Raw genomic sequence first — 14,272 nt, 5'->3', positions numbered from 1 at the left:
TCATCAGATCCTTTTCTTCACCGACTGTCGACCAACTCGTACCGCACTCCTCATGTTGCCATTTGTTGTGTGAATGTGTTACATTGCTCAACCTGCCAGCTGACTCTAACTGTAGCATCCACCCACTTTCCTCATCGCACAAACGCCATGACGGTCATACGGTCACCCTAATGTTTGCGGCGCTTTGGTGAAAATTCCCAAGCAAACATTCCGTGACGTCACATCCATCCAACAGCTCCTTGTGGGACCCAGTAACTCTGTTTTCTTCTCTACCCACAGCTCTTACCGCCTGGATAAAATCAACAGTGACATGCGTAACTACATCACCAATTTTGCTGCAGACTTGAGGTGAATACAGGTTCAGCTCCTCCCCCTTGCCTCTCCGTTGCTGCCATGTTGCAGCGGTCAGATGTCAGAGCCAGCTGGCTCGCTGCCCTGCTGACATATTCAATATGGACGCCTTACAGAGCAAACACTCAAGACCAGTCAATGAAAGGTCACCTGGGGCAATCTGCTCATACTGCCAAAGCACAAGGCAATGATGCACACAATGCAGATTTGATTTTCCCTGCTGTTCTTTACATCAGCGTGCTTTTATAGTGCTAAAAATAAGATATGTGGTGCTTGTACCACAACATTTACACTTAATCGCTGGGTGTTTCTACCCCAGCATGTCTTTGGGTGTTTAGAAAGTTGATATTACTTTGCAAATACGCAGGGCCTTGCTACAGCATCACAAGATGGATTGGGAGACTTTTAATCACACTGGCATTTTCATGCTGCCAAACACCAGCGTTTATCTCTATAAAAAGCCCAGAAACTGCTTACTCATCCCGGCCTGTCATTAGAAACAGATCTGGCGGAGGGAACCCAACCTCACTTTGCTCACATAGTATTCTTTATTTTACTTAAAGCACATTTCTTCTGAGTCATTTTCTCTTCGGCAGATTCCTAACCAGCCGTGGGTTTCTGAGCACCTCTCCTGCACTGCTGGGGGAGCACGTTTAATTGACCTGGCTGACACTGGGGTGCTCTCCAAAGTGCTTGCTCACTAACTAGCCCCTGATTTGCATTTCCCTCATTTCCAAGCACTGATTGGATGTTTCAGCACGACAACAATCAAAGTGCCTTTCTAAGGACACGAATGAATGTAGCGAGGTGGGGGAAACAGGAAGAGACAGCCTAAGAGCCACGGTGTCATCCAGCCTCCCTCTCAAGCTCAGCCAGCTGTGCTTAGTAATTCTTCATCGTGTTGCACAAAATGCTTGTTTATCAGTCAGATTATATTTAATTGCTTTATGGCTGTAGTCCCACTCCTGTCCTGCTTTTCTTTGTCTCTCTCTGTTCAGTCAGAGCTACCACTTGCAAGCCACCAGGGACATGCACCCGAGCATTGCCCTGGATCCCTCCACCAACTACAACTCACCCAAGTTTCGCTCCAGGAATCAGAGCTACATGCGGGCTGTCAGCACCCTCAGTCAGGCTAGCTGTGTTAGCCAAGTGAGCCAGGTGAGTGCGCATCCTTTAGGTTCGCACAGATTTTCCTGGATCCCCGAGGGAGCCAGAGGGGTTCGCTTTAATTTCCAGGAAAATTTAATAAAGTCATTTCATTTAAAATCCCACTTAAAGAGGCCGATTCTCCTAGTTTAATTGTCACGGCACTGAGTATTGTTTTCAAAGCCCAGGCATAATTTTTCTGACATAAATTTAGTCTCAACACTTTACTGCACATTGTTTATCTGGACAAATTAAAGGATTGAAGTGGGGCTTGCTGAGATATTCATCTCCTTAGTAAAAGAGAGATATTGATTTGCTCGGAGTCCCAGCATTTCAACTAAACTTCCTCTAATTCCTAATCCCAGTCGAACAAGATGTTTATCTTTGATTCCTGATATTGCCAAATGAGAGCGGAGAGATAACGGTTAAACAGTTTCTGCTGTTTTAAAGGCATCAAATCCAACAACAAATGTGTCACGAACTCTCCGACAGTGTGCGACCTTGACTCCATGAACCTTCTCGCAGACTCTGCTTCTTTATGATTTTAAAGTGAGAAAAAGTGAAGGTTTACAGCCAACCGATAAAAATATGTCGATCGATGGAGCTCATTTATGGCTTTGTTTCTCTCAGGTGAGTGAAACAGAAATTAACGGCCAGTTTGAGTCTGTGTGCGAGTCTGTGTTCAGCGAGGTCGAATCCCAGGCCATGGACGCTTTGGACCTGCCCGGCTGCTTCCGAACCCGGAGCCACAGCTACCTGCGAGCCATCCAGGCTGGCTACTCCCAAGATGACGACTGCATTCCCCCCATGGCCTCCACCGTCACCTCCACCATCAGGTCCACCACAGGTAAGCGTGGTTAAACATAAATCTGCACAATATATTAGTGGACGTGTGACAATAATACGTTTTATTTTGACACGGATGTGTGGTTATGGATACATAAAGACTGTTAGTGCCAACTCATGCTGTCAAACAGTTTCCGAATATTTGCATGAATCATTCTTGTGTGTGTTCATTTTTACTGAGGCATTTGTAGTTACCAGTTGCGAGCTGTTCGTACTTTGGATACAGCGCTTCATCTGCTCATCCACTGGATGCATCACAGAGTAAAGCTATGAACCCTATTGAAAAGTGTCTGAAATAAAAATCAGGTCAGAATAAGGACACCTGCTGCTTTTTCCACTGCATATATTTCTTTGTTGTGCCACATGGTGACAATGAGCACGCAGCTTTATCGTCTCGCTGGAAATACCACGTGAAGTTTTTACTTGAAGCGAGTTGACAGACTGTTTAATTCACACAAGTTATTTTGTCTCAAGCTCACGTTTACGCACAACGAGATGATATTACGGAGCTGCAGACAGTTGTGTCTACACTCGGATCAGCTGACTACAGCGGTAACCGAACTGTCGCGCTAGTTAGTCACATGTATCACACGTGCAAATTACTCAGCTGAAACATGCATTTACTTCTGATACTGAGCATTCATTATAACAACTTGTAAGCTGTTTCAACAATTCCCTGATTGCTGGATTCACAGAGGAAAGGATACGTCCTTGTACAGATGAAGAATGTGGGAAGAACAGAAGAGAAACGGCTCGGACAAGAAGTCCAAGTGGATTCCACCTCCTCCCGCAGTAGATTCACGATCCAACAGTTGGGCTATAATAGGGAGAGTTAGAGGTGTGGACATCTGGAGATGTGCTTATAATCAATTCTTCATACCTATAAATGTTTGCTTACACTGCTTTCTCAGTAAACTCAAAGATCTCTTAAGAGTTTGGTGCAATGCATTTTGCAACTCGATTTAGTCAGTCAAACTGGACTTGACATTTTCAATAGGGTTCATACTGTACTTCCTGATTGATGAGAAAAGCTTTGGAATCATTGCTCATCTTTGCCTCTTTTCACTGCACAAAGTTCACATTTCCTTACCTCAAACGGAAGCCGAAGAGCAGGCAAGGACTGTTCTCACACCTCGCTGATTAGACCAAATTGTCCGTTCTCTATGATGTGTTCCAGGAGCTAGGAGTTTCAGCTTTGTGCATTGAAAAGATGTGAAGAATGCATGCTAGAAATTAAGGATGAGAAGGCAGTGTAAACCATCAGCATAAATGAGTCAAAATGGGAGTGCTGTGTAAATGCTAATGTAACGTATTGTTACTTCTATACATCTGTGGGAGTCGCACGAGGAGATTGGCACAATAATCACTGCTGTACATTTCAGCTATTATCTTATTTTGACTCATGGCATTCAGTGCATGACTTGATGTTACTGCATTGTGACAATAAAAAGCACATTCTCTCCAGCTGCTCACACCTTTGGCCATATTACAGATATATATATCTACATTTGTCTTCCAGACAGAAATTATGTGCAGGAAGACTCTTGTTTACCTGACCAGGACAGAATACATGAGGATTTGGCAGACACAGTCCCTCTGACTCATGATGATCTAGGCTGCCCCATCAGAAGAGACGGGCTTTACCACCAAGACAGCACGGGGGCTACAGCCAAACCCTTGTCTGGACCACCTGTTTCTCCGAGCCTCTTCAGATCCACTGGAGCTAGTGCTCCAGAACGGCCATCGCCAAAGGCCATCCAGGCCAGTATCAAAGAGTCGGCTACCCTGGCTGCCGCTATCAGCATGCAGTGGAAGGAAGAGGTCTCGGCCATGCGTCGAGAGCTAGCTGAACTCAGGAGGGACCTCTGTAAAGAACTTCGTGCTTTCAACAGTAATTTCAACACTTTCACGCAGCATTATAACACATGGTCTCCCCAGGGAGGCAACGTGGCCGCTGGAGCTGGGGCAGGCTTGGGTGCAGGAGCTGGACCTAGTACAGGGACAGGAACAAGGGCAAGGCCTGGAGCGGGGTTGGGGTCGGGGCCCGGTGCAGGAAGATTTGGAACCTCTACTGCAGATAGAGGCGCTGGGGGGGCTAGAGAGAAAAAGCCCCAAATATCCAAGGTATCGGTGGGGACCCAGGCCCGCAGCAAAGTCTTGGTCAGGCAGAGCACTGCAGATGCAGCTGTTAATTGTCCAGAAGAAAAAGACGAAAAGAAAGGGGCCCGCCGAGGCCTGCCAAAACAGCTCTCGATGGACCCGAGCATTCTTGCCTCTCCACAGTCAATGTACGTAGAAAGTGCCATACCACTTTCTTTGGATCCAATACTTCCTGTCTCTGTTCGAGCAGTCAAGCCAGAGACACTTGATGATACTGCTGTGCTCACCAGAGCTGAATCGGAGCTTGCAGTCGACGGTGCAGTTCTAAGCTCCTCTGACGTGGCCACTAATGAGCCAACCACCCAGGGTACAGCGCCACGTTCTCTAGAAACAGCCCCTGAGAGTCCTCAGGGTTCATCAACACCTGAACAGGAAATGGTAATCACTCCACAACAAACAGATGTAGGTCCACGTAATAATTCCCTACCCCAATCTGAACCATCTTTCACAGATAACCCCCCAGACTCCAAGCAAATTCACAAGGATATGATACAGCTGCCATACCCAGTCCCTGTAGTTACAGTGTCACCGCCAGATGAACAGGAACATGACATCATGTCAGATTCAGAGTCTCCAGATGTTGTCACTGTGGACAAACCAGATTCAGGCCCTAAAGATCCTACTGCCGTGTCCTCAACATATCCAGAACTGCAAAATACAGATTCCTCAGACCCAACACAAGAAGAACTTCAACCATCAGAATCGCCCGTAGCCATTAGTCAAGGCTCAACCTCAGTCTGTGATGCACCAACTCTTCAGTTTGATCCTGTTACACTGTCTGATTTGGATAGCGGCATAACATGTCCGTCTATTGTTGTGTCAGAGTATCTTGACTCGGACGATCCTGCGAGTCCATCCGGCAGCGTCACAGATCCAGATCCCATTATCACCTTTCCCGATCATTCCGACCTCCCTGATGAGGAGAAAACATCTGTCTCAACTTTTGCTTCCAGCTCTGTAGAAACTCCACCAAACCCTGAATCTCAAGAGTCTCAAGACTCAGACTGGCCACCTCTTCCAGAACCACTGGACACCACCACTATATATCACGCTGATCTGGTCCATTTTGACTTGGTCATGCTGACTTCCCTGGATCAAGATGATCTGGACTCGGTGTTTATGGATCCTGAACCAGAGCCTTTTGACATTAGTGTTGACTCTTTATCAAATGTAGAGGATTTAGACCCACTCATGTACCAGTCAGACAGTCCAAGTTCACCTCTACCATCTGTTGACCCTGTTGCAATGGGCCCTTTGGATCCTTCAGAATCAACAGAGTTCGTCTGTTTGGACCCAGCTACGGAGTATCACATGTCTCAGGACCTAGCCTCGGGATTACATGACATCCTACCACAGGTCACTGTCACAATATCCCCTCCAAGTTCGGTATCTCCTGATACATCACTGGAACTAGACTTTGGACCCACAAGTCCAGCTTCAGAACCTGCTCTAACATCAGGCCCAGATCTCCAAGAGATAACCTCGGAGGACCTGCCATCCATGGAGTCAGATGATGTTACAGCAGAGATACTGGAGTGTGTGGCTGTATCCCATATGACTGTGGGACCTGTGGAGGAGGATGTCCCAGGCAGTTCAGAAGCAGCTTCATCTGAGCAGGCCTTTTTGTGGTACAGGTGGCAGAAGAGGGGCCACAGGCGAGACTCGATGTACAGGAGTGCGAGTGTAGAACTGTGGAGTGGCCGATACGAGTACAACAGCGCAGAAATCACATACGTGTCTCTCACTCTGTGAGCTCATACCTCATCCTCAGCAGACGAAATGTAGCTGAAAATTATATTTATAGCTTTTGGTTTGTAGCTGCCAGTGCACTTACAGCGACGTGCGCATCGAAATGTCATGGGATCATTGGCATTCAAGCAAGAACTTCCTTCTACATCGTCCATGGAAAAAGACTGCATTGGTAGCAGCAAAACTGCATTTCATGGACTGCAACACAGTGCGAGAATGTCATAAACTCCTGCAGTGATAAATGCACTGAACAATAATGTTTCATAAAGCTCTCTGAAGCAGTTGTCACCTCTAATGTGAATCATCTCCCAGGAAAGGACTCCTCATCCTCAGAGTGCTGGTTCAAATCGATGGATGATCCTGCATAACAAATGTTGTACACATTTATTTTAAGCGCTCACTAATAGACTGTAGAAACAGTCCAGAGTGTACAAGGTCACAGCAGTCTTTGCAATGATTACGGCGATTACTTTGACCTATTTTGAGCTCTCCTTGCACTGTCACTCTAAAGTGGGGTGAAGTAAATATTGGCAGTTATCATATAACTATATAAAGAGATACTGTTTACTATGTGAGCTGTTGGATGGACGGGTTTAAAGAGAAGAACATGAGAAATGATGTTTGCACAATGCTGAGTGGAACTGGGATCCTCTGCTGTTACAGCTGTTTGCAAAAGTTTGAGCAAATTGTTTATTCTGTTGATATTTTACAGTGAATGCAACCTCAGCGGTACACAGGTGTTAGAAAAAATAACTTTTTTTAATTCAGTGGCTTAAAAATAATAAAAAATATCAAATGTGCCACATGCAGAGGTTTGCATCGGCTAACATCACTGACGTCTCAGCCCTTCATTAACAATCATCATTAGGTAAAATAAGGTGTGGGCGGACTTTTGCATACAGCTGCATTTTGTTGGAAAATAATTCTGCATTTATAATCATTCCCAACTAAAATTGCAAACCAGTAGAGTCACAGTATGTAGCTACCGTTACCTGCATACACATACAGTTTGCTATCAAACATGCACACATTTTCTGCACTGTACAGATGAATTCATCAGAGACACTCTAAATTATTACATTTGTCTGACACTGGAATAACAGGCTTTGCTCAGAGGTGATGATGTATTTTTTACTGTAAGCTATCATCCTAACGCTCAGGAATCAAAGACTGAGAATGTACTGGGACATAAGTGTGATGACATGCCGAATTGTATTCCTTCCTGAAAAGAGGTAGTGCTGCATTTCCACATGTGTGATACTGACTGATGAAGATAATGTAGTAATGGTGCATGACAGATGGCCTCCATATTTCCTTGTGTTTCATACGCCGTGCCTCACTGTAAGTACTCGGTTCTATTCATAGCTTCATTTCGACATTCAGTGCAATGAAAGGAGCCTACGTACCACCGAAGATGCAGAATTCTGTTACCAGCAACGAACAGCCAGGCAAAAATCACAAGATATATCTGCACTCTCTGTCCAATTAATGCGCTCTGTGGAGTCGCCCACTGAAGTCTGATAAAGTGCATCGGAATAAAAGGAATCTTTCAGCAGAACATCAGTGAGCTGCCAGAAAAGGATTTTCGTCTGTTGTTTTGAGTCGAATGTGCGCGCAGCACTTTATTAAAGTTTGCTAAATTAGATGAATGTGAGAGGTTTTCAAAGGGGCGGGAAGTTAATTAGGTTCTACTGTTGAATTCATTTTACTGACATAAAGTGCTCCACTTTTCTTCTTCTCCTTCCTTTCTTCCTTTACCTTTGCAAAGATCGTAACTAGAAGTAGCTCGCAATTTATTATGCATTGTAATGGTAATATTTTTATTTGTAGCATATAATCCAAAAATAAAGTGCTGTAGGATGCAGCGTGCAACGGCACGTAAAGCCGGGCTTTTCCTGCTGGATCAGACAGAATGATGCAGGTGTGTCACAACACGGTATTTACTGTTATATTATTACAAACCAAAAAAAGCCAGTGGCCTCAAGTTATCTGCCCAATCTTAATTTACAAAATGGCTTCGACTGCTTCCTGTAGACTCGTTTCATTTTCAAATTTCATTAAGATTAAGGTCGATTCAATCGGATGGAAGCGCCGAGACCTTTTCTGACAACGGTGACAAATACGATCATTATTTTTCACTTCATCAGGTACTTTACATTAGACGGGGTTATCACAACCTCACTTTCTTGCATTAGTATTTTTTTATGATTTAAGATAAAGTGTGATAAACTGTAGAGGTCATGCTGTCATCGTAAATAAAAGACAAACGATCATTGTTGTTCTGTGGACCCGCTCGTGATCTGTGTCCTCAATAAAGTCTGGAAATAACTGATAACCCAGCAAATATCAGAAAATGAGTTGAAGTAAAGAATATGCTTCCTGCTTGGTGTTAACGGGAACAATCGGGCACTTTTACACTATTATAATGATGGTACTCGATCACAACGCTCATCCTGCTGCAATAAGACCAATCATAACGCACAAACTCCCGCTGTGCCAGATGATCCTCGTATCCTGCAGTTTGTTCTTGAATCCAATCTAAGTATGGCTTTTTCTATTGTTAATCCATTATACTGTGTGTTTGGGCAAATACGCCCCCTCTTCTGAATATCCCATCGCTCCCTTGTTTTCAGGGATCCAGTTCTGCCTCCCCTCCACCTGCAGCATTGATTGGACGCCCCAACAAACCCCAGGTAAACTGTCTACCTGGGGCATTCGCTGTTGCTCCGTTTCAAAGTGACATATTGTTTTAATGACACATGAGGTGTCCTGCAGCACACTGTTAAAAAAAGGAGAGAAATATATAGTTTCTGTTGTTGAGAATAATGTTGAGGATCTGCACCAACTCACATTCATGGCATCACATTTGGTCCACAGGAGGCTACAGCTGTAGCTACCTATCAAAGTCAATTAATTCAACTTGAACAAGTTAAACCAAACAGCCGAATAAAGCCATGGAAAAATGGACCGCAAAGACGTGGGGACACGGTCGGGCAGAGAACTGTTGGGTTCTGGAGGTTCGACACTGGTGAACTGGAAAACTGACTGGGAATTAACTGGCAGGAAACTGGCTGGCTGTTAGCAGCATGAGTAATGGGCTGGGGTTAGTTTTGTCTGGAGCCAAGCCGAGCAAAAAGCAGACTCTTAAACTGGGCGATCTGGACATGGGTGATAAACCTCGGCGATGTCTGTAGCCTTAGTCTCAAGTGGGAGTCGGTGGGTTTGATCTAGCTGATACAGACCCTTATGGCTAGCAGGCTGGTGCTTACTGGGATGGCTCAGTTTCCTCACTACAGCCACATTAAAGCAAACCTGCATATTCTGATTGAGGCAGACTTAATCGTTGAGAGTGCTTTCTCTGCTGCTTGGCATATTTATGAGTGCACCAGTTTCTCAAACGTCACCTCCGAAACCTCTGTTGTTCTGTATGTTTTAATAATCTTCCTAATGAAGTGTCACATGACACGTGAGGCGTGCAGCTTACTGTTGCCCTGCAGAGGCTCTTCTTCCTGATGCTAATGCAGAGCGGTGGCACCGTTTCTGACTGCAGAAGCCATTAAATACGACCACGACAGTGTGGCTTCCAAGTACAGAAGAGCGTCTGATCCACAGATCAAGTGGAACGGGTTATAAAATGACTGTCTGCAGCCACTCGTGTGGTTTATTTATCAGGAACAATGTTTTTGTCCACAATGAGCCATCACGCTCCTCAGGACGCTTTTAAACTTTAACAAACCCTCCAGGTGTGGTTGAGTACGTCAGAGTAATGACTCACCCGCTCTCTCTTATCTGTAGTGAGTTATTCTCATATTCATTTCTTTAATGTTTCTGTCTGCAGTGCTTGTGATAGCGCCAATAATGGAGTCCACCATCATTCTTCGTCTTCCAGCCTCCCTTCAGATCATTTACATATTCTTAAAAGCCTACTGCAAAACAAACTGCTGCATTTCCTTCGTAGTTGTAAATCAAAGAGACAAAGACTCTTAACAACGTGTCACTCAACTCTCTTCCAAACTCCACGCCCATGTTAGCATGCAGCCAGCCTGATAGATGGAGAGGTCCTAACAGAGATGGAGTGGTTGACTCACTGCCTTTGTGTCTCACGTTAATCAGCCTGGCTGCTGCGCGGAGAGAAAACAAAATGGTTTTTACTTTGAATAAATTTAGCCGCCTCTGAAGGTTCTGTCATCGATTACTTTTTAGAAACGAGCACTCTGCGTTGCACTTCCTCTGCTCGCTGCGATGGACACGTCCAAACAAATATTGTCCGTTTGTACTCGTGTATGCTCGAGGACTACATCCTCCCAGGGTTCTACATGTTTGTGTCACGGTTTATTTATTGCACCATGCACGTTCCAATTAATGCATGCATGCAACATTTAAGCACAACTAAACCTTTTTAGTTTAGTTGCAACATTTGGAAGATTTTGTGTTCCCACTAAAAACCAGACTTGATGTCAGGTCTACCTGAACATGTTTAGCTGATGTTCTCTCACAGATACAGTGGTCCCTCGCTATAACACGGTTCACCTTTCGCAGCCTCGCTGTTTCGCTGAGTTTTTTAGTAGAGATGGCACGATACCGATTCCAATATCATAAATTTGGATATCTGCCGATACCCATATGAATCCGATACAGTGTATTTTGTAATCAATAAAACTTCTTTTTATAAATATCTTGCTGGATTTTGTATAAGTTCATACTCAAGTTTAAAAAAACAAGACACTGAAGCTATTCTGCTATACCTGATACAAACAAGAAAGACAGGACTTGCGGCAGAAAAGCCGATCAGCTGATCATTGATCAGTTTCATGTTTGAAGTAATAACAGGAGAGGAAGGGGGAGTGAATGAAAGAAGTAGATGCAACTGAGCAGCAAACACAAAATAATTCCAGCTTTGTGTCTATTTTTTAATTCTAGCTGAAGTACGGGACAAATTGCTTCCTTATCACCTCAATATGGAACTCAGATGACCAGTCCAGCTGTGGCTCAACATATCGGTTGTTAAGCTTAACGTGGAAATACTCTGCAAACATTCAGGGATGAACTTACACACTTGCTTTACTTCTCTGGGATAGTTTTTGCCGAGATGAAATGCCGCGGTTAGGAAGCATGTAGCCAGGCTCCAAATGCTCCAACAGACCGCCAACAGCCGCTCTATCATGTGACACGTACTGCTCCGATGCGCTGAGCTGGGTTACGCCAAGTAGCGCGTTTTGTGAGGTGATTTTGTGATTCTTCGGATTGGACTACATTTTTTATTTCTCTCTGATATCCGATCCAGTAATTTAGGTCAGTATCGGACCGATACCGATACGTAATATTGGATCGGTCCATCTCTACTTTTTAGTGCAATTTTCCATGTTTTGTTTTGTTATGTTTATTTAACAGTGCATTGTGATCCGCGTCCTGATTGGCTGTAGACCATTGTCAATCAATCTCCTCCGTGTGTCTTCTGTACAGCACAGAATGCGTTCAGTTTGTCAAATATACATAAATCTTTGATGCTGTACTGTAGGTTTGTAAGTTTTCTCCACGACAAACACAACAACGTCGGCGAAACGTTTTGCACTCCTTTGGTTTCCTTCTATAATCCTGGACTTATTTTTCTACGAAGGTTTGAACTTTGAGAGTTTAAAGAGAGAAAAGTGTGAAAATGTTCTGGGAAAAGTGTATAAAGTGTGTAGTGACGGGTTTTACAGCCTTTAAACATCTATAATAACTGTAAAACATAAAGTTGGCTACTTCGTGGATTTCACCTGTCGCTGGTTAGCTTCAGAACGTAACGCCGCGATAAACGAGGGACCGCTGTACTGCTGATTGCCTCAGCACTCACATATTTTCCCCTCAGCCACGTGTGCTCTCTTTACAGATCCACTGATGTAACCTAAGAGCAAAAATAAAACGTCTTTAACATTAACACTACTAACAATAATTATTCAAGTTCAAAAATCTTTTTAAAGATGAATAAAATTACTTAAGAGAAAAATCCTGATTGAGGTTGTCATAATTCACGCCTGAAAGGGTTAAATTAAATTCATTAAACTGCATACAAAAACACAAAGAGCACACAGTGAGCCTTCACAGACTCTTCAGGTTTGATGCCCCCGCACGGGGCAGTTCCCTGCGTCTCCTGATTGATGGTCCTGCTTCAGCTGCCAGTCTTGCTGCTTTGCTAATTGCACAAAATGTTCTCTTAAACAACCGCGGTGTTAAACATGGGTCTGTTGCACCTCTCATGTTTCCATTCTTGAAGCTGCTCTCTTGACTAAGGACGAGGTTTCCTCCTGGTTTCACTCACAGCTCATCACATGCAGATGTTTGTAAAGGACCCTACAGTCACGTCTAATTTATCGCATGTTGTATAAAACGCTTTGAGCGCTCAAGGCGAGTAAAGAAGCACTAAGAACCAGTAATTTAAAGCAGGAACGTCAAAATCACTTTATACTGTGAGCTACATGCAGCCCACCGCTGAAACTGCCCTTTCTGTCAGTGTAACGACATTTAGCTGAACATTCAATCCCTGAGATATTTTAAAAGAACTGCGATTTCAACAACGCATTTCTGTGTATGTTGAATGTGTAAAAAGACAGAAAAGGTTCTGGTAGCTCATTCCTCAGACTGCCCTGTGACCAGAGATGGGCAGTTACGCGTTACTTGTAATTAGATTACCGTTACTTTCCTGTAGGAACGCTGCGTTACTGCGTTACTAAAACAGTGATTTTTTTTGCGAGAATGTCTCATGACAGTGACGTAAGCGAGTGCGACGTTGGTGACAACAGCTGTGTGCAGATCAACAATGGATCATATATCGAGTGCAGAGAGAGTATGAGCGTGCAGCGTTTAAAGCGTGGAAGTACTGACCTTACTTTGAGTTTGATTCCATAAAAAGTGACAAAAACATTAGTGTCCGTTGTGCGTGGGAAGAAAACTTCTTTTTACAGAGAAAAAACCCCTAAACTTCCAAACAAGCACCGAGTAGCTACGACGTAATGGGAAACTCACAGAGAAACTCGCGGATTCTTCCACTGACCGCTGCACACCTGCACCAGGGTAACCCTCCGCCTACCCCACTCCTGCTTTACAGGTGAAAATAGAGCAACAGGACCGCTAGTCTTTGACTTTATTTATTTTCTGCTGTGTTTTACTTGCATCTATTTGAAAGACTGAGTGTAAACACAAAAATAATTTTTTTTATGTGCTGGAATGTGCAGAAAATAGGTTTAAATGTTAAACAAATTTCTTCCAGTCAGAGAATGTTGCAGATAATTAAATTTTTGCTTGATGCATAAAGTTAAAAGATTAAAACTAATAAAACAAGTTTTAAAAAGAGACTTTTCCATTTGATTACATTTTGTATGATGATTATGCAGAAAAAGTAGAATTGGGCTGAAAGATCTATCACTTTATCACCTATTCAGGTTGTAAATCGTGTTTTTAAAAAGTAACTAAGTAACTAAGTAAATAATTACTTTTGAAAATAAGTAATCAGTAAAGTAACGGGATTACTTTTTTGGGGGAGTAATCAGTAATTAGTTACTGATTACTTTTTTCAAGTAACTTGACCAACACTGCCTGTGACACATTCACACATTTTTGTTTCCCCCCCACTAGAATAAAAACAGAAATCTCTGCAGTAGTCATTTAATCTTTAACAAAAACATTAAAATTGAAGTTTGACACCCCTGAGTTACAGGTAATAATAAAAGTCAAATCAAAACAACATTTAAAACGTGATGAAGTCAAAGAATAAGAAACACAAAGTGCGTCCCAACACGTCACCAACCTCTAAACACAGAGCGTCACATCGTCGGCTTCACGTACACAGAGAGCAGTTTGCACTACATCACCACAGCTTCATATGATGTATAATAATAGTGTTAAATACTGTGTCTGAAATGAGTGAGCAGTGCGTACGTTCTGGTGTTCACTTCATCTACATGCTGAGTAATACTGCCACTGACAAGATGGGACCAAGAGTTATGACTCCCCTTTGCACGACTGGCTGGCTAATAATGGC

The 14,272-nt window shown here is 43.5% G+C and overlaps 1 protein-coding gene across 7 annotated transcripts in view; it reads left to right on the top strand.

Annotated features, from left to right (window-relative positions):
* The window catches only part of dlgap2a (discs, large (Drosophila) homolog-associated protein 2a), a 128,524-nt gene that overhangs the window by 96,067 nt on the left and 18,185 nt on the right, over positions 1–14,272 (top strand). For 3 of the 7 annotated variants that reach the window (XM_035912020.2, XM_035912022.2, XM_087832789.1), the window contains 4 exons: positions 280–348; positions 1,350–1,509; positions 2,128–2,344; positions 3,863–8,870. In XM_035912020.2, the coding sequence (XP_035767913.2) occupies positions 280–348; positions 1,350–1,509; positions 2,128–2,344; positions 3,863–6,255 (2,839 nt within the window). In that variant the 3' untranslated portion in view covers positions 6,256–8,870. The other 4 variants (XM_087832790.1, XM_035912023.2, XM_087832791.1 and 1 more) reach the window with 3 other exon arrangements.

Source organism: Neolamprologus brichardi, chromosome 19 (assembly GCF_056152115.1).
Source record: "Neolamprologus brichardi isolate AB-2024 chromosome 19, ASM5615211v1, whole genome shotgun sequence".
NCBI lineage: Eukaryota > Metazoa > Chordata > Actinopteri > Cichliformes > Cichlidae > Neolamprologus > Neolamprologus brichardi.
Note: the sequence above shows the minus strand (reverse complement) of the source record. Positions and strands in the feature narration are given on the sequence as shown.